Source organism: Platichthys flesus, chromosome 4 (assembly GCF_949316205.1).
Source record: "Platichthys flesus chromosome 4, fPlaFle2.1, whole genome shotgun sequence".
NCBI classification, from domain to species: domain Eukaryota; kingdom Metazoa; phylum Chordata; class Actinopteri; order Pleuronectiformes; family Pleuronectidae; genus Platichthys; species Platichthys flesus.
Window position 1 is genome coordinate 25779230 of NC_084948.1, and position 24218 is coordinate 25803447.

The 24218-nt window shown below is 47.7% G+C and overlaps 1 protein-coding gene across 7 annotated transcripts in view; it reads left to right on the forward strand.

The window, feature by feature from the left end:
• The window catches only part of ryr1b (ryanodine receptor 1b (skeletal)), a 57135-nt gene that overhangs the window by 17083 nt on the left and 15834 nt on the right, over positions 1-24218 (forward strand). For 2 of the 7 annotated variants that reach the window (XM_062385780.1, XM_062385782.1), the window contains exons 15-80: positions 82-177; positions 470-588; positions 789-922; positions 1041-1282; positions 1378-1570; positions 2861-3077; positions 3180-3284; positions 3865-3968; positions 4056-4139; positions 4216-4375; positions 4549-4696; positions 4799-5004; positions 5099-5273; positions 5373-5581; positions 5663-6009; positions 6101-6233; positions 6353-6513; positions 6833-6995; positions 7103-7189; positions 7365-7591; positions 7682-8126; positions 8216-8770; positions 8861-9061; positions 9246-9357; positions 9452-9595; positions 9801-10074; positions 10214-10331; positions 10442-10574; positions 10663-10757; positions 10848-10983; positions 11060-11243; positions 11364-11475; positions 11596-11716; positions 11810-11979; positions 12071-12291; positions 12421-12511; positions 12709-12849; positions 12935-13098; positions 13612-13690; positions 13785-13874; positions 14003-14143; positions 14268-14345; positions 14422-14497; positions 14577-14700; positions 14908-15023; positions 15121-15188; positions 15366-15487; positions 15752-15801; positions 16571-16631; positions 16776-16902; positions 16980-17088; positions 17168-17249; positions 17387-17517; positions 17614-17934; positions 18079-18319; positions 18534-18621; positions 18721-18813; positions 19199-19213; positions 20702-20872; positions 21042-21101; positions 21204-21338; positions 21431-21543; positions 21626-21722; positions 21810-21916; positions 22007-22058; positions 22147-22209. In XM_062385780.1, the coding sequence (XP_062241764.1) occupies positions 82-177; positions 470-588; positions 789-922; positions 1041-1282; positions 1378-1570; positions 2861-3077; positions 3180-3284; positions 3865-3968; positions 4056-4139; positions 4216-4375; positions 4549-4696; positions 4799-5004; positions 5099-5273; positions 5373-5581; positions 5663-6009; positions 6101-6233; positions 6353-6513; positions 6833-6995; positions 7103-7189; positions 7365-7591; positions 7682-8126; positions 8216-8770; positions 8861-9061; positions 9246-9357; positions 9452-9595; positions 9801-10074; positions 10214-10331; positions 10442-10574; positions 10663-10757; positions 10848-10983; positions 11060-11243; positions 11364-11475; positions 11596-11716; positions 11810-11979; positions 12071-12291; positions 12421-12511; positions 12709-12849; positions 12935-13098; positions 13612-13690; positions 13785-13874; positions 14003-14143; positions 14268-14345; positions 14422-14497; positions 14577-14700; positions 14908-15023; positions 15121-15188; positions 15366-15487; positions 15752-15801; positions 16571-16631; positions 16776-16902; positions 16980-17088; positions 17168-17249; positions 17387-17517; positions 17614-17934; positions 18079-18319; positions 18534-18621; positions 18721-18813; positions 19199-19213; positions 20702-20872; positions 21042-21101; positions 21204-21338; positions 21431-21543; positions 21626-21722; positions 21810-21916; positions 22007-22058; positions 22147-22209 (9737 nt within the window). Of the gene's footprint in view, positions 1-81; positions 178-469; positions 589-788; positions 923-1040; positions 1283-1377; positions 1571-2860; positions 3078-3179; positions 3285-3864; positions 3969-4055; positions 4140-4215; positions 4376-4548; positions 4697-4798; positions 5005-5098; positions 5274-5372; positions 5582-5662; positions 6010-6100; positions 6234-6352; positions 6514-6832; positions 6996-7102; positions 7190-7364; positions 7592-7681; positions 8127-8215; positions 8771-8860; positions 9062-9245; positions 9358-9451; positions 9596-9800; positions 10075-10213; positions 10332-10441; positions 10575-10662; positions 10758-10847; positions 10984-11059; positions 11244-11363; positions 11476-11595; positions 11717-11809; positions 11980-12070; positions 12292-12420; positions 12512-12708; positions 12850-12934; positions 13099-13611; positions 13691-13784; positions 13875-14002; positions 14144-14267; positions 14346-14421; positions 14498-14576; positions 14701-14907; positions 15024-15120; positions 15189-15365; positions 15488-15751; positions 15802-16570; positions 16632-16775; positions 16903-16979; positions 17089-17167; positions 17250-17386; positions 17518-17613; positions 17935-18078; positions 18320-18533; positions 18622-18720; positions 18814-19198; positions 19214-20701; positions 20873-21041; positions 21102-21203; positions 21339-21430; positions 21544-21625; positions 21723-21809; positions 21917-22006; positions 22059-22146; positions 22228-24218 lie in introns of all 7 variants that reach the window. The other 5 variants (XM_062385777.1, XM_062385779.1, XM_062385781.1 and 2 more) reach the window with 3 other exon arrangements.

Genomic DNA, 24218 nt, shown 5'->3' on the forward strand with positions numbered 1-24218 from the left:
CCTTGAACTCTCACAATACAATAAATACAATTAAAATACTGACTTCACTGAATTAATAAACTTTATTTCTCCACTCAACAGCTTCTTTGATCAGGGGAAACCGCTCTAACTGCGCGTTGTTCTGTGACAACCTGGACTGGCTGGTCAGCAAGCTGGACCGTCTGGAGGCCTCCTCTGGTACCACATGTTTCTGACCCGGTCACTGATGCATCCTCCTGCCACAGATTACAGTTTAATTTAAAATAGATTAATAATAGATTTTTATAGATCAAGCTTAAACTCAGTCAGGCACAAACTGCTAATAAATAAGTTAAAGAACACAAGTTGATTTAACACTAAGCTTCTGGAGGAACCAAATTATTATCAATGATTTGTTTTAAGTTACTCACGTTATTTAATTTTTTGCTACTCTTGCATCACTTGTCATGTGATCAACAGTTTGTCACGCTCCTCGTCTCATTGCACTCAGGTATTCTGGAGGTGCTGTACTGCGTGCTGATTGAAAGCCCTGAGGTTCTGAACATCATCCAGGAGAACCACATCAAATCCATCATCTCCCTCCTGGACAAGCATGGAAGGAACCACAAGGTTTGTCTTCCCTCATTGGCAGGGAAAGGAGGGGGGGGGGAGGAACATCAACTGGCAGCAAATCAATTCCCTCCATTTGGCTCGTTTGCTAATATCCATTAGCGGTTGTAGCCCTTGAATTAAAGTGAGAGTTGTCGGCTCTGCTCTGCCACCTCTGAACATAAGGATGACAGTAGTGTCTGTCTGGGTCTTGTCTTCAGGTCCTGGATGTCCTGCGCTCTCTGTGTGTGTGTAACGGTGTCGCTGTGAGGTCCAACCAGAACCTCATCACTGAAAACCTGCTCCCGGGTCGGGAGCTGCTGCTGCAGACCGCCATCGTGAACTATGTCACCAGGTATTCAAACTGCCAACCAGTGGCTGGCATTTGCCTTTTTGCCAAGTCATCAATTCCTCTGTCAAGTGTCTGTCGTCTGCTCAGGACACTTTGACGTCTTGTCCTTTTCTGTCCTTAGCGTGAGGCCCAACATCTTCCTGGGCACCTGTGAGGGATCCACGCAGTTTAAGAAGTGGTACTTTGAGATGATCGTGGACTACGTGGAGCCGTTCGTCACGGCTCAGGCCACACACCTGCGTGTGGGCTGGGCCATGACGGAGGGCTACAGCCCCTACCCCGGAGGAGGAGAGGGCTGGGGGGGCAACGGGGTGGGAGACGACCTCTACTCCTACGGCTACGATGGACTGCATCTGTGGTCGGGTGAGATGACTCCCCCTGACGGGCTTCCTGTTTTATTACCCATGATGCTCAGCTGCTTGTTACACGTCTCCCTCTCGCTCTGCTCTGCTGTGCAGGTACCGTCGCTCGCCAGGTGGCGTCGCCCACCGCTCACACCCTCGCTGCGGACGACGTGGTCAGCTGCTGTCTGGACCTGAGCGTCCCCAGTATCTCCTTCCGTATCAATGGGTTCCCAGTTCAGGGCATGTTTGAGAACTTCAACGTGGACAGCCTCTTCTTCCCTGTCATCAGCTTCTCTGCTGGAGTCAAGTGAGTGCAGAATGAAAGTAAAGATGGTTCCTGTTTTCCACTTCTTTGATTTTCCAAAAACTTTTATTGACCCTTCATGTTGATTTCTTTCTGTGGAACAATTCATTAATATAACAAATATTAATGCAATATAATAATTTAGGGGCAGAGGCTGTTTTACCAGTTTCCTATGAGGCTCTTCGCTTTTAAAATCATGTAATTTAATTATAATTTGCACAAAACAAATGCAGCAGTATACCTACGGAACGTCAAAATAACAATATTAATTTAAACTTGTAAGTGAATAATTAAGCTTCAAAAACAAACTGAAAGACAGTTCAGTTTTATAAGTTTATGTTTTTATCTGCGTTTGTTTGTCAGCTGATTTTTTCCAAAATCCCAATATGACCCTGACTAGAACCCATTACTTTGTTATTCAGATCCAGGTCAGGAGGCAGATCTAGGAAAGCTTCTTTTCACTTTCTTTAACATCGAAGATAAAGATTTTTTTTTTTACATTTTTGTTGACTTCTCAGGGATTCATGGATCGTGATGAATCATATATTTAGGGGACTCTTATGAGTTAGTGCAATTTGGTTCTGTATTGGCAAAATGAACTAAGAGTGGTTGAAACTTATTTTATAGTTGAAGAGTAACTTTTTGCAGACCTGTCTGAGACTCCATGACCTTAAACGTTTATGACCTTTCTATCTACCTGTTTGACCTTTCCATTACCTATTGACTGTCCAAAGAACCCAATGGAAATGTATGTAAATCATTTGCTACTGTGCTTTAGTCCCTGTCTCAAACTGCCCTACAGAACCAGTCTGAACCGGCTCAGGCAAACTCACCTTGTCCTCCTATTTAAGACCCTTTTATTTGACTTGTGGTTTCCCTGTGTTGATCCTTTCTGCAGAAAGCCCCTTATTAAATAGACGTAGATAACTTTGTTGTTTCCAGCCTCTTGTATCTCCAGATATCACAGTTCCAATCCAATACAAATCCAGATCTAGTTAACTTAAATGTGATTTTATCAGGTGGCTGTTGGGCCTTGATGCAGATTTCATTCTACCTCTACAGATGCATTTGAAAGCTTTAAGTTATCTCCCTAACAATCCCTCTGACAGCTGTCGTGTGTAATGATCCCTGACAACAGGGAGAGGAAACTCAGACTCTCAGGGTTTTTCTTTGGTGTGAGTTAAATAAAGGCTGAGGCACCGCTGCCATAAAGTGCTTCAGTGGATTATAACGACCCTGGCTCTCAGGTAGATGAAGAAGACGACTGACTCTGGGTCTGCCCCCCCCCCGCAGGGCTCGGTTCCTCCTCGGCGGCCGTCATGGAGACTTCAAGTTCATGCCCCCCCCCGGCTACGCCCCCTGCTACGAGGCTCTGCTGCCCAGAGAGCGGATGCGCATCGAACCCATCAAGGAGTACAAGCACGACTTCAGTGGCGTGCGCAACCTGCTGGGTCCCACCCTGTCGCTCACCCACACCTCCTTCACGCCCTGCCCCGTGGACACCGTCCAGGTAGGACGCCACAGAACCTCCAACTCACACTTTGGATTGTGTTGTAAAGTTTGTGCTCTGTGCTCTGTGCAAGTTTGCTGACTTCCCCCTGGCTGTGTGCAGATTGTGTTGCCCCCTCACTTGGAGCGAATCCGAGAGAAGCTGGCAGAGAACATTCACGAGCTCTGGGCTGTGACGCGTATTGAGCAGGGCTGGACGTACGGGACCGTGAGTACAGAGTCAGCACTGCTACACAAAACAGACACACATTGACATGACTTGGAGTAAAGTAAGATCTAAATAGTATATTTAGTTTAATAAAATAAGGGGGTAAATAACTTGTCATTGTCTTAGAGACGGACTTATTTATTTACTATTCTTTAAATTCTACCATCTTATTGTAAATCCTGACAGATTAATACCTGCAGCTAATACTATTTACAACTCTATTTACCTGAGTGTAGCAGAGACTTAAAAAAAGGATTTTTAGGATGAAATAAATCTTGATGTCTATATAGAGAGTTTTTTATTTGTGTTTAAATTGTATTAGTATAAGTGTCACATAGAACACACAGTTATTTACAACAACAAAACAAGAGTCCTGAGAGACATGGTAGAGATATTTAAAAGTCTATTTGTAAGAATTGCGTCTTACCAATATATCCCCAGGCTCTAAGGAGATTGACCATCTAGGTTATCTAGTCTGATGGTATCTGTAGAACAGCAGGATAGCGTCTGTCGAAGAGAATCGACTAATTGGTGAATCTTGTATACGAGTTGATTAATCCAACGTTAACTTCCTCCACAGTTCAGGGACGACAATAAGAAACTGCATCCGTGTCTGGTGGACTTCCAGAGTCTTCCTGAGCCAGAGAGGAACTACAACCTGCAGATGTCGGGAGAGACTCTGAAGTGAGTTGGTACAGAGGTTCTTTAGAGCAGATCTGAGGCTCAGAGGAGGAGCCTTGGTGGTGATCCTGTTTCCTTCTCGTCCTGTAGGACTCTCCTGGCGCTGGGTTGTCACGTCGGTATGGGTGATGAGAAAGCAGAGGAGAATCTCAAGAAGATCAAACTGCCCAAGACGTAAGACCACAGAGATCTTTTCACTTTGTTCTTTATCTTTTATGTCCATCTTAATATCTTTATCTCCCTTCTCCAGCTATGTGATGACCAATGGATACAAGCCTGCCCCCCTTGACCTCAACCATGTCAAACTGACCCCAAATCAGAACCAGCTCGTGGAGAAACTGGCCGAAAATGGACATAATGTTTGGGCCAGGGACCGGGTACGACAGGGATGGACCTACAGTATTGTGCAGGTAACCATTTGATATCTGGTGTTGAATTCATCTCAAGACCATTTATGAAAACAGATGTGCAATCAAAACAATGCTGTCATTCCAATGTTTTAAAGTATTATTCTTTCCATATAGTTCCACCCTCTGAGTAGGTTTTGTCTTTATATAAAGTTACGTTCTGTCTCTCTCCTCAGGACATCATGAATAAGCGGAACCCTCGCCTTGTGCCTTACAACCTGCTGGACGAGAGAACTAAGAAAACCAACCGAGACAGTGTTAACAACGCTGTCCGCACCCTCATTGGCTACGGCTACAACATCGAGCCTCCAGATCAGGAGAGCAGTACGTCAGCTTGCCTCATGCTAACATGTGTTAAATATTGAATATCACGAGGGACAGATTTCATATCTGTTGTTTTGGCACTTCTCCGCTCTTTCCCTGCAGCCGGCCACGGGCTGGAGAACACCCGTGGGGACAAGGTCCGGATCTTCAGGGCAGAGCGGTCCTACGCCGTCACCCAGGGGAAGTGGTACTTTGAGTTCGAGGCCGTGACCACGGGGGAGATGAGAGTGGGGTGGGCACGTCCGAATGTCCGCTCTGACACTGAACTGGGAGCAGATGAGCTGGCCTACGTCTTTAATGGCAATAAGGTGAGTTGCACATCAATGTCAATTCATGTCATGTCTTAGATTATCTCTTATTTTATCGACCGTTTCCTGTATTTATTGATGTTATCTCTTCCAGGCTCAAAGATGGCATGTTGGGAATGACCCATTTGGTCGCCAGTGGCTGTCTGGGGACGTAGTGGGTTGTATGATTGACCTCGTCGAGATGAACATCATGTTCACGCTCAACGGAGAAATGCTGATCAGTGACTCGGGCTCTGACATGGCTTTCAAAGATATTGAAATTGGAGAAGGTAAGAATGTATATGTAAAGGAAGTGTTGCATTGTGTAGCACTGTTTAAAAAAGAAGGGACAACTTACCAATTCCGTTTCTGTGACTTCTCCCCGTCAGGTTTCATCCCGGTGTGCGCTCTGGGCTTGTCTCAGGTCGGGAGGATTAATCTCGGTCAGAACGTCAGCAGCCTGCGCTACTTCGCCATCTGCGGCCTGCAGGAGGGATTCGAACCCTTCGCCATCAACATGAAGCGAGACATCACCATGTGGTTCAGTAAAAGTTTGCCCCAGTTTGTGCCTTTGCCCACCGATCACAACCACATCGAGGTAACTGATCCGTGTCCCTTTGAATGTCCAATGAAGCTTTACAACTGGATCACTTATGTCTTTAAACGTGTTGTCTCTCAGGTCTCACGTGTGGATGGAACTGTGGACAGCGCCCCCTGTCTGAAGCTGACCCACAAGACCTTTGGCTCACAGAACGCCAACACGGACATGATGTTCCTCAGACTCAGCATGCCCGTCCAGTTCCACGAGACCTTCAAGGTCACAGCAGGAACCACCCCTCTCACCCGCATGCTCACCATCCCAGAGGAGGAGGTGGTGGTGATTGAGCCCGACTCAGAGTTTGAAGTTTTGAAGAAGTCCGCCAGCCGCAAGGAGCAGGAGGAGGACAAGAAGGAGCCGTCTGTGCCCAAGGAAATCTCTGTGGAAAATGAGAAGGACTCAATGTCAGAAAAAGGAAAGAAAATGGGGTAAGTGGGACATGTTTGTCTCCAGTGGAGTTCAATGTGCACATTGCTGTGTAGGTAATTCAAACATTCCTCTTTTTCCTGCGCAAATTAGATTTTTCTCCAAGGCTAAGAAGGCGGCCATGACACCTCTCAACCCTCCTCCACCTCCAGCGGTGCCACGTCTGCCGGAGGACGTGGTCCCTGATGACAGAGACGACCCTGAGATCATCCTCAGCACCACCACTGTGAGCTCTATCCTCTGCTAAGACTTTGCATCGTACTTTTCAAGTCATTATCTGTAGATGATCCAATTTTACTACTTTTAGATTTTTCACACTGATATTTTCACCCTTTCTGTTTTCAGTATTACTATTCTGTGAGGATTTTTGCCGGGCAGGAGCCCACTGGTGTGTGGGTGGGCTGGGTCACTCCCGACTATCACCAGTATGATCCGACCTTTGACCTCTCCAAAGTACGCAGTGTCACGGTCACTGTGGGAGACGACAGAGGCAACGTACACGACAGGTTTGTCTCTTTTATTTACTGGAGGGATGCCAGGTTCTACAAGCTGCTGGTACCTCTGTTCCTGAGATCTGCCTATACAGACTATAGGGAAGAAACAAGGAGCTTGATCATGTTTATATTTCCCATGGTGTCCCTCAGGGTTCAATACTTGCTCCCCCCTGTTTTCCCCATTCGTAGATCTCCATTATGCTGCGCTATCCCTTGTCTTGTGTTATTTCCCAGTGTCTCCGTGATGTTAAACACTTTGGATCAACTGCACGTTTGTTAAAACTGCCATATTAAAATAGATGTTAACATTGTGTGTGCTGTTGCTTTGCAGTATGAAACACAGTAACTGTTACATGGTTTGGGGCGGAGACCTGGTCAGTAACCAGCAGACCCGCTTCAGTCAGGAGGACATGGTGGTCGGCTGTCTGGTGGACCTGGCAACGGGTCTCATGACCTTTACAGCCAATGGGAAGGAGATAAACACCTTCTACCAGGTGAGTCTAGTCTACACAGTGTAGGGTGTGTGTGTGTGTGTATTTGTGTCTTTAAATGAGTCTGAATAAGGTACAGTCTATTACTGTGGAGCTCTATTTTATTTCAGGTGGAGCCCAACACCAAGCTGTTCCCTGCCGTCTTAGTTCAGCCGACCAATCAGAACTTGGTGCAGCTGGAGCTCGGCAAACTCAAGGTCAGAAACTTCCTTTGCTTCTCCACCAACTACTGCTATTGTCCATGTCCTCTTTCCAAATCTGTGTGAACGGGTCAACTACTCATCAGCTTTCCCCCTTTTTCCAAAACCAGTTGCTCACTTTCTGATTGATTGTCTAAACCTCTCCTCCTCTCCTCTCTCTCTCCCACATCAGAACATCATGCCCATCTCGGCAGCGATGTTCCGTAGTGAGCGCAACAATCCCGTCCCCCAGTGTCCGCCCAGGCTGGACGTGCAGATGCTGACCCCGGTTATCTGGAGCCGTATGCCCAATCACTTCCTGAGCCCGGAGGTGGGCAAAGTGAGCGAGAGGCTGGGCTGGATGGTGGAGTGCACTGAGCCTCTCATCATGATGGCCCTGCACATCCCGGAGGAGAACCGGTGGGACACAGTCGTCTCTGCAGGCAGTTTGTAAATGGTTACCAACCTTTTTCCTGTGGTTCTGATCAGTATTGATGTTTTTTTTTCCAGGTGTATTGACATCCTGGAGCTGTCGGAGCGTCAGGATCTCATGAAGTTCCACTACCACACCCTCATGCTCTACTGCGCCGTGTGTGCTCTAGGCAACAACCGAGTGGCTCATGCCCTGTGCAGCCATGTGGACGAGTCCCAGCTCTTCTACGCCCTCGAGAACACCTACCTGCCCGGACCTCTCCGCAGCGGCTACTACGACCTGCTCATCAGCATCCACCTGGAGTCGGCCAAACGGGCTCGACTGGGCACCAACAGGGAATTCATCGTCCCCATGTCGAAAGAGACTCTCAGCATCCATCTCTATCCGGACACGAAGAAGGCTTACTCCCTCCCCGGGGTCGGCCTCACCACCTGCTTGCGACCCAAGCTACATTTCTCGTCCATCAACTTTGTCGGCACGGACCCTGATCTGTACACGCTCAGTCCCGTCCTGCCTCTACAAGTGAGAATCAAGAACAGAAACACTGCTCTTGTGCAAAATGTTGTAAAATTGTTGTTTACGTTACTCTTGTTTTGATCTTTCGTCCACAGGACCTGAAGACCAGGGCGATTAGCATGTTAACAGAAGCTGTGCTTGACGGTAGCCAGGCCATGCGCGATCCAGTAGGAGGCAGTGTGGAGTTTCACTTCGTCCCCATCCTGAAACTGATCAGCACGCTGCTCATTATGGGCATCTTCAACGACGAGGACACCAAGCACATCCTCAAGATGATCGACCCCAATGTTTTCAGGGGAAAGGAGGAGGAGGAGGAGGAGGAGGGAGAGAAAGCTGCTGAGGGAGAAGGTGAGAAGGCAAAGGAGGAGGATGTGGATGAAGAGGCTGACCTCGAGGACGAAGGGGTCGGCGAGGAGGACGAGGAGCTGAAAGACGAAGAGAAAGCTGAACATGAGGGCGAAGAGGGTGAACCTAAGGAGGAAGGAGAAGAGGACGAGAAGGAGGGCAAGGCCTTAGTAGCAAAAGTTGATGGAGAGAAGGCAGAGGAGGAGAAGGAGGCGGAGGCAGTGGAGGCAGAAGCAAAAGAAGAGGAGGAGGGTCTGGATGAAGGATTACTCCAGATGAAGCTGCCAGAGTCCGTCAAACTGCAGGTCACTCGCCATTCATACAGATTAATTTGATATTCACATCCTTAAATATCAAACCATGTATTTGAAACCCGTGTTTCTGTCTTTTCTCAGATGTGCACACTGCTGCAGTACTTCTGCGACTGCGAGCTGCGACACAGAGTGGAAGCCATCGTGGCCTATTCAGACCAGTTTGTCCAGGATATCCAGAGCAACCAGCGGGTTCGATACAACCTGCTGATGAGAGCCTTCACCATGTCGGCTGCTGAGACCGCACGCAGGACCCGCGAGTTCCGCTCTCCCCCACAAGACCAGGTCCCAATTATACTCATTGTTTTTTACTAGTGACCCTCTTCACACGTAGCTATTATCTCAACCCTCATGTCTTTTGAAAGTGAGAACTGAACTGATGAGGACAGAGGGTTCGTTTTTGGGATATCTCACATTTATCATGGAGAAAACACTTTGTGTAAATCCTGCTGTGTTCCTCCTCTTCAAGGTTCTTCTGCTGACCAACTTTAAACATGGTCCAGAGCTCGAGGTCTGTCCAGTACCTGAGGAGGTGCGAGACACTTTGGGAGAGCTCCACAACGACCTCCTGCTTCACTGCGGTGAGACATTCTTTATGGATCTGGTGGATTTTTTTCTAATACACACATGTGAATATTCAAGTTTTATTTTACATTTGCCATTGCACACACACAGGAATACAGATTGAGGAGGAGGCAGAAGAGGAGGAGGTGGACGCTTCACTGAGCGGCCGACTCCTCAGTCTGGTGGACAAGATCAGGAGCCTGCGCAAGAGGAAGGAGGAGGAACAGCCAGAGGTGGATGAGGAGTCAAAGCCTGGTGAGACTAACAACCAATTCATCTGTGAACTTGATTTAGTCAAGCATGCACATTCCATATTACAGATAAAAGTCATCTTTATCAAGAATAAAATAATAAGGGAACCAATTTAAACAATGTAAAGCTACAATATTCATAAAAGAATCCCTTCTACATTTTTGAGATTAATGTAATTGACGACTCTCTTTTTTTGTGCTTTACCAAGGCACTCTCCAGGAACTGATCTCCCACACCATGATCCACTGGGCCCAGGAGTCCTTCATCCAGAACCCTGAGCTGGTGCGTCTGATGTTCAGTCTGCTCCACCGGCAGTACGACGGCCTGGGCGAGCTGATCCGAGCGCTGCCCAAAGCCTACGCCATCAACGCCATCTCCGTCCAGGACACCATGGATCTGCTGGAGTGTTTGGGGCAGATTCGCTCGCTGCTCATCGTCCAGATGGGACCAGAGGAAGAGCGGCTCATGATCCAGAGCATCGGGTCAGTGTGGGGGTGGAGCTGTGCACGAGGGATGGGATAGGGATATTCTATTATCCTGTCAATGGAATCGTTATTATTATGATGCTCACTTTAGTTGATCTGTAATTGTTGTCTCATGTTATCTGAAACACATCTCCAGGAACATCATGAACAACAAGGTGTTCTACCAGCACCCTAATCTGATGAGAGCTCTCGGGATGCACGAGACCGTCATGGAGGTGATGGTCAACGTGTTGGGAGGAGGAGGAGACTCCAAGGTGACTCACAGGGTTCTTTCGTTTATTCAGTCTAATCACTCTAATTTACTTAATTGTTACGTCTTCCCCAGTGCACAGTACAAATGTACGTGTTTACTTTTCCTCTGCAGGAGATTCGATTCCCTCAGATGGTGACGAACTGCTGTCGGTTCCTTTGTTACTTCTGTCGTATCAGCCGACAGAACCAGCGCTCCATGTTCGACCATCTCAGCTACCTTCTGCAGAACAGCGGCATTGGCCTGGGTCAGTGTCAGCCAAACATCTTCATTCTGAATGTTCAGTTTTGCCTTTACAGCATTGGAACCCCACCTTGTTTATCTTCCATGTGCAGGTATGCGCGGGTCCACCCCTCTGGACGTGGCTGCGGCTTCCTGCATCGACAACAACGAGCTGGCCTTGGCTTTGCAAGAGCAGGACCTGGAAATGGTTTGTGAATATTTTTATAATGTCAACACAGAAACAGCAGCGAGCGAGTCGGGTTAACTCTTCATCTTCTGATCTCTGCTGGTGATGTAGGTGGTCACGTACTTGGCGGGCTGCGGACTGCAGATGTGTCCAATGCTCCTGTCTAAGGGATACCCGGACATCGGCTGGAACCCCGGTGGAGGAGAGCGATACCTGGACTTCCTCCGCTTTGCTGTCTTTGTCAACGGTCAGCCCCGGCTTCAAATGAGATTCATGAGTTATGACCTGTGAGCAACGTTTTCTAACATTTGCACTCCTCGCAGGAGAGAGCGTGGAGGAGAACGCCAACGTGGTGGTGCGTCTGCTTATCCGTCGCCCTGAGTGCTTCGGCCCGGCCCTGAGAGGAGAGGGGGGCAACGGTCTGCTGGCCGCCATGGAGGAGGCCATCAAGATCTCAGAGGATCCAGCAAGGGACGGGCCGACTGTCAAGAAAGACAGACGCTTCATGTAAGTGACGGTGGAGAAGGTTGGACACATCACACCCACTGTGAACTGTCCAGGTCCAAGTTTCTGGGAGGAAAACTTGGACCTCACAGGAGGAGTAAAAGATGTTTTCTTGATTGGCAGGTTCGGTGGTGAGGAGCAGCATGAGGAGAACCGCTTGCATCTGGGAAACGCCATCATGTCCTTCTACTCGGCTCTTATCGATCTGCTTGGCCGCTGCGCCCCCGAGATGCACGTGAGTGGAAAACGGCTTTTTCACACCATTCATTTCTCTGTAGCCTCCAGCAGCTGAGGTCACAGGTATCTGATGAGCAGGGGGGAGTTAACAGTATGTCTTAAATGTTTGTATCTGCAGCTGATCCAAGCCGGCAAAGGTGAAGCTCTAAGAATCAGGGCCATCCTGAGATCTCTGGTGCCCATAGAGGATCTGGTGGGAGTCATCAGCTTATCTGTGCAGATTCCTGCTTATGGCAAAGGTTAGATTCAACGTTGAGATCATGTTTGAACATAATATCTACAAAAGTTCCTGCATTCTCCTGCATATTTCATTTTGTCTTTCCAAACCACAGATGGACAGATTATTGAGCCCAAGATGTCCGCCAGCTTCGTGCCCGACCACAAGGCGTCCATGGTGCTGTTCCTCGACAGAGTGTACGGCATCGATAACCAGGACTTCCTGCTTCACGTCCTGGAGGTCGGCTTCCTGCCGGACATGAGAGCGGCAGCGTCTCTGGACACGGTGAGCAGGGAACGACTCAGACGTCAAGTCAAACAGACTTCTGTCATCACATTAGTGTAAACTGTGTTTCTGCCTTCTCCTCTGGATGTAGCTGGCATTCAGTACAACCGAGATGGCCTTGGCGCTGAACCGCTACCTCTGCTCAGCCGTTCTGCCCCTGCTCACCAAGTGCGCCCCGTTGTTCGCCGGGACGGACCACCGGGCCATCATGATCGACTCCATGCTCCACACCATCTACCGTCTGTCCCGTGGCCGAGCCCTGACCAAGGCGCAGAGGGACGTCATTGAGGAGTGCCTCATGTCGCTCTGCAAGTCAGTAGCCAAACCAATCTCTTCCTTCATCTTATCTCTTTATCAAGAAACAGATCAGACGAGAATCGCGTGAAAGACCCAGAAAACAAAACAGTTTAATGATTTCTCACGATGCTCTCTGGCTCTCAGGTACCTCCTGCCCTCCATGCTGCAGCACCTGCTCAGACGGCTGGTGTTCGACGTGCCCATCCTCAATGAATATGCCAAGATGCCTCTCAAGGTTTGCTTCTATTTGTTTTATATTTCTTACATTTTACTACAATAGGAAATGAACCAGAAAAGAAAAGTATGTCAACAGTAAAAATCTGTTTAAACAGTTGATTTGGCATGTTATGGGTAGTAGAGGTGAGATTATGCCCCAAAAAATGAAGTGATTTCTTGTATTCACCATTCCTTCACCTCCTTTTGTCATTTCAGCTGCTGACCAATCACTATGAGCGCTGTTGGAAGTATTACTGCCTGCCTAACGGATGGGCTAACTTCGGGGTGACCTCGGAGGAAGAGCTGCATCTCTCTCGTAAACTCTTCTGGGGAATCTTTGAATCTCTGGCGCACAAGGTGAGTGCCGAGGCCGTCGGAGCGCCACTCGGTCGAAGCTCCGGCCGTTTGTTGAAATGACTCCTCTGACGTTTTCTGACTCTAGAAATACGACGCCGAGCTGTTCAAGATCGCCATGCCCTGCCTCTGTGCGATAGCTGGAGCCATCCCCCCCGACTATGTGGACGCCACCTACTCTGCTCACGTGGAGAAAAAGGCCTCTGTGGACGCTGAGGGCAACTTTGATCCCAAACCAGTGGAGACCACCAAGTGAGATCATTATAAGAGTCTTTAATGCAAAATATACTATAATTAATGCTTTTTGAAGATTGTTTTTTAAGGTTTTGTGAATTGTGAGCAACTTGTTAGTGATCATTTAATATTTGAACAATTTATTTAACAGTTAATAGTGAAATATTGTCAGTTTAGATGCAGATAGGCTTAAGTGTCCTAAGCACTATATTTTAATGTTACCACAAGTGAATAAAGATATTTAAAGTATAAGTTATGAACAATTCAAAAGTGTATAAACATGACTGGACTATGTTATATATTTTGTTCATTATGTATATTTTCATAATCTAAAAATGTTTCCAGCAATGTTCAAACCAATAGAAATCCCCAGATTTATTCAGTTTTATTTTACTTTGGTCGCATTTTTTTAATTGTAACTTGGTCTTGTGTGATTGCTTTGAGGGAGAGACCCCCCCCCCCCGGTGGCCGAGGTTGCACTTTGTATGTTTACCAGTTTGCAGTATTAACTGGGAGGAAATGTCTCCACAGCACCATCATCCCGGAGAGGCTGGATACCTTCGTCAACAAGTATGCTGAGCACACTCACGACAAATGGGCTTTTGAAAAGGTCAGCTTTACAAATTGTAAACATGTTTTCTTTCTGATTTGATATCGTCACCGTTGTTTGAAGATTGTCTCAATTGTTAAATCAATGTTTCCAGATTCAGAACAACTGGACCTACGGAGAGTTGTTGGATGAGAACGCCAAGACTCACCCGATGCTCCGGCCGTACAAAACCTTCTCTGAAAAGGTCATTAGCACATATCCCCTTGTACAGAGTCTCATAATTGCACACTTACAACTGTAACTAAGCTCTTTTAATTTTAATTTTTAATTTTATTCTGAATGTACTTAAATCCCTTTCTCTCCATTTCTCAGGACAAGGAGATCTATCGTTGGCCCATCAAAGAATCCGTCAAAGCCATGCTGGCCTGGGAGTGGACCTTGGAGAAAGCTCGGGATGGCGAGGTCGAGGTGGAGAAGAAGACCACCACGCGCAAGATCTCCCAGACGGCTCAGGTACAAGAGAGAGGAGGGAAATCCTGCTGCCTCGGTCCCGAGTTCTGAGAACCTCCTGGAGTCCATCAGAGATCCTCACGCCTCACATGGAGAGTAACTGTTCCCCTGTGTTTTCTGTCTTCAGGCCACTTATGATCCCAGCCATGGTTACAACCCTCAACCCATAGACATCACAGCCATGGCCCTGTCCAGGGAGCTGCAGGTATGAATCCTTCTCTCACTAATCTCACTGCTCATTATACCGGAGCATGACAGATCCTCTCACCCTCTCTGTGCAGTCTATGGCCGAACAGCTGGCTGAGAACTATCACAACACCTGGGGCAGGAAGAAGAAGTTAGAGCTGCAGGGCAAAGGTGAGAGCTTCTCTCTACTCCACACCGGCACATGTTGACAGGATGCAGGCCTTTGAAAAACGATTTGTGCTCCTGTCAGGCGGCGGCAGCCATCCACTGCTCGTTCCCTACGACACTCTGACGGCTAAGGAGAAGGCTCGGGACAGAGAGAAGGCCCAGGACCTGCTCAAGTTCCTCCAGCTCAATGGATACGCTGTGACGAGGTAGGCAGAAACATCTCAACATCTCAGATTCAGTACAGACGGATTTATGCTTCCAAACCTTGTGTCCAACCATTTCTATAACTTTCTGATAAGCAGGTCGGCTTCTCACGTCCCCATCCACTGAGACAGATCCACTATAAACTTGTAGAGACCACGTATCGCCCGCAGTTCTGATTATCTGTTTATTTTTTCATCTCTCCATCCCAGGGGCATGAAGGACATGGAGCAAGACATCTCCTCCATCGAGAAGCGTTTCGCTTACGGTTTCCTCCAGAAGCTTCTGAAGTGGATGGACATCGCGCAGGAGTTCATTGCTCATCTCGGTACGGTGGTTTGAGAACGACTCTCGTGTCCGAACGTTCTCCAGGCTGACAGAACGCACCAGCTGAATAAGAGGATGACTTTTCTTGTCTTTCACAGAGGCTGTGGTCAGCAGTGGTAGAGTGGAGAAGTCACCTCATGAACAGGAGATCAAATTCTTTGCTAAGGTGAGATACTTGATGTCAGACGTCATGGGCTGTGACAGAATCTCACCTGGTTGGCTCCATTTCTGCATGCTTATACATTTATATATATATGTTCTACCCTTTACACAGCTTTGTGGAGGATGCCTGACTCATATCAAAGTAATGCTTCATGTTTTTTTTATTGGATTAACATTGCAGATTCTATTACCGCTGATAAATCAGTACTACAAGAACCACTGCCTGTACTTCCTCTCCACGCCTGCGAAGGTCCTGGGCAGCGGAGGCCATTCCTCCAATAAGGAGAAGGAGATGATTGCAAGGTAAGTGCAGTAAACGTAGATTTCAGTGGAATCGTGACTTCACCGTGTCCCTCTCCCTCAGTGCAGTCCTCTCATGTGTTAGTGTCCGTCCTCTCCCTCCTCCACGTCTCTTCATCTCTCCCCTGTTGAGGAGATATCCTTCATTTCCGTGACCTCCCTTTTGCTTTCTGTGTCACTTCAAACATCTTTCCTTCCCTGTTACCCCCCCCCTCCCCCTCCCCCCTTCTCTCCCTCCCTTTTTCCTCTTTTCTCCTCTGACCTCAGTATCTTCTGTAAGTTGGCTGCTCTGGTGAGACACAGAGTTTCTCTCTTTGGTAAGGAATCTGCATGGTGGCGTTACGCCCTGTCACCATCTCTGTCCCTCTCCATCTGTTCTACTCTTCAGTTTCCTCCTTTATTCCTCCAGATCTTCATCCTCCTCTCCACCTTCTCACTCACATACTCTTCATCTCTCTCTCTCCTCATCACTGAATCGCCACGTCTAACGCTTCTCTCTCTCTCTCCAGCTCAGCTTCTGCTTGGCCTTGTTGTTTTTCTGCGATCTGGTGTTTTTTAAAAAGTGTCTTTGGTCTTGAATTCAGATTGTTACTCACAAACTGGGAGTGATTTAAGCATGTGGTGTCGGGTATCTAGGGATTTGTGTTGTATTGTTCCCGCGATGCGTCCTCAGCCTGGCACTACATGCTCTTCATTCTCCGTCCCCCTCTCACCACCCTGTGTTTTCAATAGTCTGACACGCTTAAGTATCCTGTGGTCACTAGACACTGGCAAGCACCAAACACTGGGTCCGTGCCCTTTAGCTTGACCAGTATGAAGGTCAAAGTGCACCACTGTAACGATAACGTCATACTTTGGTCAATATCAAGCTATAAAATGTGTGTTGGGGCTTTTTACACAAAATATAACCCGTGGTTCAACTGTACTATCAGTACCTGTTTGAGATGTAACTAACATCATGTGTGGTTTGTGGAAGTTGATGGTTTTCATGTGATTACGTTTTTTTGTCATGTTTTCCAACACATTCGACCGTAACTGTTTGTTTTCTGCTCTTTTAAAGTTGCTTCTTTGGTTTTCTGTTTTCAGGAACGGATGCAGGGGCTGTGGTGAACTGTCTGCACATCCTCTCACGATCGCTGGACGCCAGGTACCTCGCTGTCTTTCCATATCACCCCCCCCACCCTCCCACCCCCACCCCGTCACTCCCCAAAGCAGACACAACATAGATTAATTAAATTCTGATGTCAGCCATCTTTATTTGACTTTTTCTTTTGTGTCTGGCCTTCTTTAGGACTGTGATGAAGTCGGGCCCTGAGATCGTGAAGGCCGGTCTGCGTCAGTTCTTTGAGAGCGCTGCCGACGACATAGAGAAGATGGTGGAGAACCTGAAACTGGGCAAAGTGTCCAGTAGAAACCAGGTCAGAGATGCAGCCGCTAAGCTTTGTTTTTAACCGTTTTTATTTTTCCCTTACACCTGTGTTTTGTGCTCCTGTAGGTTAAAGGTGTGTCCCAGAACATCAACTACACCACCAACGCTCTGCTGCCGGTCCTCACCACGCTGTTCGACCACATCGCCCAGCACCAGTTCGGAGATGACGTCATGAGTGAGTGAATCCTTCTCTCTCCTTCATCTTTTGACCGACTCACAGCTAACGCAACAACCTCTCTTCTCCTCATCCTCAGTGGACGACTTGCAGATATCCTGCTATCGTTTGATGTGCAGTATCTACTCCCTGGGCACGGTGAAGACTCCACATGCAGAGAAGTGAGTAAAGACCAATCTGTCCTCGGAGGAATTCAGAGGCAAAGCTTTTAACGGTCAATGATTACATTTAAAGAACGATTGTGCGTTGATGTGTGTTTGATTTCACATGGATTCGATTGTGTGTTTCTCCTGTTAAGGCAGCGACCGGCTCTTGGCGAGTGTTTGGCCCATTTAGCAGCTGCGATGCCAGTCGCCTTCCTTGAGCCTGAACTGAATGAGTTCAACGCGTTCTCTGTCTACACCACCAAGACTCCCCGAGAGCGAACCAGTGGGTTTTACTGTCTTCTACCATTTGATAAAACATGTGGTACATTATGAGAATGTGTCTCCTGAATCGTTTCCTGTCACTTTCCTCCCTCCTCAGTTCTGGGTCTTCCCAGCCAAGTGGAGGAGCTGTGCACCGACATCCCCGGGCTGGAGATCCTGATGAAGGAGATCAACGACCTCTCTGAGTCCGGCGCTCGCTACACAGAGATGCCCCATGTGATCGAGATCACGCTGCCCATGCTGTGTAACTATCTCCCCCGCTGGTGGGAGAGGGGCCTGGAGAACTTCCCCGAGCAGGACGGCCAGCTCTGCACCTCGGTCACCTCCGAGCAGCTCAACCAGCTGCTGGGAAGCATCATGAAGATTGTGGTGAACAACCTGGGTATCGATGAGGCCTCCTGGATGAAGAGATTGGCAGGTGAGCGAGCAGAGATTTCACAATAGGACAGAAGAAGTCTCTCAGGTCATGTCCGACATTCTCACATTCTGTATAACGATATTTGGAGACTCTGAACCTTCTCACAACCTCTGAACCGACTCTCTACTCCTGTCTATCGTCCAGTGTTCGCCCAGCCCATCGTCAGCAGGGCCAAACCGGAGATGCTGAAGTCTCACTTCATCCCCACCATGGAGAAGCTGAAGAAGCGTACGGGGAAAGTAGTGGCTGAGGAGGATCAGCTGCGCATGGAGGGCAAGATCGAGCTGGACAGTGAGAACGGGACCATCCGGGACGAGTTCTCGGTTCTGTGTCGGGACCTGTACGCTCTGTACCCGCTGCTCATCCGCTACGTGGACAACAACAGGTAGAGACTCTGAAAGGTTTCAAACGGCGGACACAGGATTCATGTATTTTTTATTTTAAAAGATGTGTAAGTGCCTCTTTATAAAGATATTGTGTCATAAGCCTTCTCCAGCATCTCAGGATAAACAAACTACATTTTAATTTTGCAAACAGAAAGAATAATAACACAAATGAATCTGGGCTCAGACTCTTAATGTGCTGCTGTGTGTGTGCAGAGCGAGGTGGCTGACGTGTCCGGACCCAGATGCAGAGGAGCTGTTCAGGATGGTGGGGGAGGTCTTCATCTTCTGGTCCAAGTCTCACGTGAGTGTCCTGGTGTCTCTGCTCGTTTCAGTTTTCCTGTTTTTTGTTATTTCGACGTCACTGTTCTCCTTCATTTCTCCTCGTGTTTCTTTATTCCAGAACTTCAAGAGGGAGGAGCAGAACTTCGTGGTGATGAACGAGATCAACAACATGTCCTTCCTGACCGCTGACAGTAAGAGCAAGATGAGCAAGGTGAGAGTGGACCAGCACACACACACACACACGTGTCCAAGTTAAAACATGGCTTCATTCTTCTTAAGAGGTTTTATTCACTTACTAGAGCTGTAACTCATTAAGAAACTAAACTCTAATAATAATATTTCATTAACACCATTTCCATTTCAAGCAGGGAAAGATTCAACCCCTCTAGATTTATGATTTCCTCTCTTTCCCTTAAGTTGCTATGGATAATAATTATATTTTTATAGATATTAGAATTTCACAGTAATTACATAATAATAATAAATCCTTTTCCAGGACAATGTAAGTGGCAGATTAGCGTTCAGGCAGTGGTAGAGTGTCGCTAACTCTGTTCTCTCCTTATATCCTGTGTCGGTGTTGGACGCTGGGCCACTAGGCCGGAGACGGAGAGGTTAGACTGTGTTTGTGCACGAGCGCTGTGCTGACCGCATGGCACCCTGAGTTAGGAGGGGGGGGGGGGGGGGGTTCATCAAGCGCTCCCACAGACTTCTGCTGCTCTTACACACAGACCCCAGTCACATGCACGCACAGGCACACACACACACACACACACACACAACAACAGGGTAATGAAGGTCGAAGGAAACATTGTGCAGCGCAGGTTTGGTTGAAAAAACTTTTGGTAGGAACGTGTTGTGTGAGTGGGACGTATCTGAGATGAGAAACACTGAGTGTGTGTCAGTGTGTGTGTGTGTGTGTGTTAGAGATGTGCCTTTATATGCTTCTATGTGTGTTTGTACCTGTGTGAGTAGGGGTCCGGAGCGGCTTGATGAAAGGTCTTTGCTGGAGGTTGTAGTGTTCTGAAAGGATTCATGGCGCTCGGTCGGAGCATCTCGCCGGGCGCCATCACTCTGTTTCTGTTTGAGTGATACACACTTTGCTTTAGACGGTCAGATACAGTCTGATGAGCTGCTGTTCCATCTGTGGTTTGGAAATGTGGTCGTTGACGCTTGGATTTGTTTCCTGTCGTGGTGAAGATCTCTGCGCTGGGGGGGTGGGGGGGGGGGGGTGGGGGACACTCTTCTCTTTACAACCCTAAAAAGTCACATCATCCCTTTTCCACCGCTGCCTTTAGATCTGCTCTGCTCCGTCTGTAGCACACGTAGCTGAGGCTGTCATCATATTTACTAACTGGACTCCATGTCTAATTCATTGACTCCATTAAATTGTTAAATCATTCAGTTTCTCATCAGTGTTTGATGTATTCTTTTTTTTTTGTTACGTGGTCGCTGTTAGAAGAATAACAGAAACCTCCTCTCCGTGGCGATCAGCCGAGCATTACTGAGAAGAGAGTTTCTGTTGACTGATCATCACGACGCCGCTCTCTGCCCTTACGCACACACACACACACACACACAGACACACACACACACACACTGGCGGCAGAGTGGGCGTGGTGAGGCCAGACAACAGTCAGTAATGAGCCCTGGCCGCCTCAGGACAGGAGTGTGCGTGAGAAGAGCTCCAGGGCGACGGAGCCGAGCCTGTAGACTTGTGCTGCTGTGTCTGCTGGACAGGTTGTGTCCCCGTGCTACTGGCCACTGCTCTACTAACAGTGAGGCTGCGATGTGTGCGCAGTCTGCAGCAATGAAAACACCTGAAACCTCAATCCCAGGTTGAGGTTTCCAAGGAGCTGCAGCTGTTGGTCTGTCGTCATCTGAGGTGCAGTTATTTTTTGCTTAGCTGTGGATTCAGTGTCTCAGCATGTCTTTGCATTAAAATGTCCTATTTAAGTAGTTTTTCTTCACCCCCCCCCCCCCCCCCCCCCCCCCTTTGTTGAAGATCTTCAAAAAGCCTCTGGGGTTTTTAAGATATTTTCTGTAAAAAGGAGAGTTGTGGTGTGTGAGGCTGTGAATGGAGCTTCTCTTTCTTCCTCCAGTCCGGCGGCTCGGAGGAGGATCGCACGAAGAAGAAGCGTCGGGGGGATCGCTACTCCGTGCAGACCTCCCTCATCGTCGCAGCCCTGAAGAAGATGCTCCCCATCGGACTCAACATGTGCTCTCCTGCCGACCAGGAGCTCATCAACCTCGCCAAGATCAGATACTCACTGGTACTGGGAAGCGTTTGAGGCCGACCCATTGACTACACTGGGTCCAGATAGATTGTTATAGCATCATTTGTAACGATCTATAACATAGATTTTGTCCATAATCAATTCTGTTTGTTTGTCATTAATAAATAAGTCTATTATGTGAATCTTGTGGTTTTCGTCCTTGTAGAAAGACACAGATGAAGAGGTGAGAGAGTTCCTGCACAACAACCTGCATCTTCAGGGCAAGGTGAGTCCATCTTTTAATCATTTTACAGATTAAAAAACACAAATTCCTCTGTTAATATCTCTACATGAGTTCTGCATACCTGTATGTGTCCCTCTGTATCAGGTGGAGGACCCTGCCATGCGCTGGCAGATGTCTCTCTACAAGGAAATGTCTGGAAAGGCTGAAGATGCAGAGGTGCCTGAGAAGGTGGTCAAAAGGGTTCAGGAGGTGTCTGCTGTCCTGTACCACATCGAGGTGGTGAGTATAGACACAAACACAACTCAACACAAACGACTGTGGACATATTCTGAGCAGGGACTGGTTGTGCTGATGTCTTCTCCTCTCTTCAGACCGAGCATCCCTTCAAGTCAAAGAAGATGGTTTGGCACAAGCTGCTGTCCAAACAGCGCCGCAGGGCAGTGGTGGCCTGTTTCAGGATGACGCCGCTCTACAACATCCCCAAGTAATCATCTATCTTCTTTCTCTTCAAAAACAATATCTAATGGAGTCTGAAGAGTTTACATCGATGGCTTCTCGTCTCACAGGCACAGAGCGACCAACATGTTTCTGGACGCGTACAAGCGCAACTGGTTGGAGACCGAGGGGTACTCGTTTGAGGACAAGATGATCGACGACCTATCAGTGAGTCCGCCTTGCTTTGTTTCAATGTGCAACCTGATTTTGACGGCCCCCTGGGCTTTAACCCCAATTCATGTCATTCACAAATAGAAAGCCTTGGAGGAAGAGGAGGAAGAGGAGGAGGAGACCGAGACAAAGCCCGACCCCCTTCATCAGCTGATTCTTCATTTCAGCCGCACAGCTCTTACGGAGAAGACGTAAGAGACACGTCCTCTGTCCACGGAGCAGCCATGTGACCTGTCCTCCAGCGAGACGCCTTGATTCCTCTGTTTTATGTCTCCTTACAGAAAACTTGATGTCGACCACCTCTATATGTCATATGCTGATATTATGGCAAAGGTAAGACGGTCAGCATCATCTCATCCCCTCTGTGAGACCATGAAATGTCCTCGTCCTCTGTCCTTGACTCTGAGTCGTCTCCCTGCAGAGCTGCCACATTGGTGAGGAGGACGAAGGGGGAGAACAGGAAGGGGAGGATGCAGCCTTTGAGGTGCGACAGACAGAGATGGTATGGGGGGACCAGGGGAAGGGGCACAGGGGAGTCAGCGGACAAGCAGCTCCCGACACGAGTGACCACACCACTCTATCACACCCGGCACACCCCCCCACCACCACCACCAGATCTTTGCCACGACACTTCTCTTTCTCTCTCTCTTCCTGGCTTTTCCTCGCTCACTCACAACACTTGTCTCCTTCCTGCTCTGGTGGACTGACCTGTGCATGCCTTAGCTGGACTCCGCCTTCCCCCCCACCAGGCGCCTCGGCGTTTCGGACCCGAATTTGTTCGAGTCTCTAAAAATTGCATGACTTGAGTGCAGAGAGATGGTGCAGCTAAAGAGAACAAAATGAAAACACCAGCTCAAAACAAACCACGGATGTTTGGGCAGAGTTTTATAATTATCTGTTACAGCAGCAGTTGTATATTGAGGTTTTAGCTGTTTACCCAAGAATTAAGAAAGTTTTGTGTGGAGATATGAGCAGAGGGAGGCTCCCCCCCACCCCCCCCACCCCCCCAGCGTCTTTATAGTTTTCAAAAGTAAAATATATTATCGCATCAGTTATTTGTCCATAAACATGGCTGTAAACATATTCAAACATCCAAGCATTACTTTTTTTATTTGCAGCCAGACATAAATGTAAATGTATTAAATCAACTCCTTACTCTTATTAGTTATTTGAATGAACATCTAAATGGTTTGTTTTGATCAAAGTCCAGGTTTGGAAACTGGGATGTTGCAGCTTTAGATCCACGGCTTTTTCCTGGAGATCAGCATCACCCGTCTGCACGGCCAGAATCTCTCCAGGGAGTTTGGTGTTTATCTTTTAACCAATTGAAGATTAATAATATCTCCATTTTTTTGCACAAAAATGTGATGCTGCCACCCAAGACCGAATTGAGAAGCTATACTTTGTGAAACTTTGATAATCTGGAGTTTCTTTACCAGTAGAACCAGCTCTCTTGTGCTGACTCTAATGTGTCTGTGATCAGACGTGCACCCCCCCCTCCCTTGACTGACACCCTCCGGTACTCACCTGCTTTCACTCTATTCGCCTGATAACAACTGACAAGTAACTGACAAGTAACTGACTTTCGTTTGTCTTTACTTTGAATTGGAGAATGTTAACAAGTCTCACTCTCTGTGCTCACGAACAGTAAAAGCCTGCACAGTCAGCCGTACGTGCACCGTCTCCACCACACAAACACAAACTCACACTCATGCAAGCATACGATCACACACACAAACTCACACTCATGCAATCATACGATCACACACACACACACACATACACACACACACACACACACACACACACACTCTGATTCATCCAGACAAACTCACACACTACTCTCTTTTTTCCCCCACTCATCCTGAAGACTGCAGCCAGAGAAGAAGTTGCTCTGTAAATTTTTACAGAGCAACACAATCAGGCTCATTGGGGTGGGAGGATCAGAGGGAGGGGTAGCCCAGTTGTGGGTGGATATGGGGGGGGGGGGCTCGGGGGGCTCTGTGCATGGTGTGCAGTGGGTGGGGGACTTCTAACCTCTTTTGTCAACAGGATGACCACTCGTATCACTTTTACTACGACAACTGAAACAAAGGAAATAAGAGAAACGTTGCACAGCAGTTAATCAGCATTTTGTATTTAGTACAACAAAGTTTACCACCACACAGTTTAACAGTTTTAGTAATAAGTAAAAACTTTTCACTGCAGGTCTGCATATTATATTGTACATTAATAAACATGATAAATAGTATCATTTAATTTTGTTCAAGTTGATCAAACTGGAATACATTTTCTAGAAGATAGCAAATGTAGAAGATGAATTGTCAATATCCCAATGTTGATATTTTGCTTAAAGTAAATACAAATTTTAATCTCACAGAGACTTCACAGGAGTAAATCAACCATTTAACTCTTAAAGTGAAGAATAAGCAAAGTGAATTAAAGTAAATGCATTTCCCTCGGACAGGAGCCACACAACGCTGTAACTGCAGC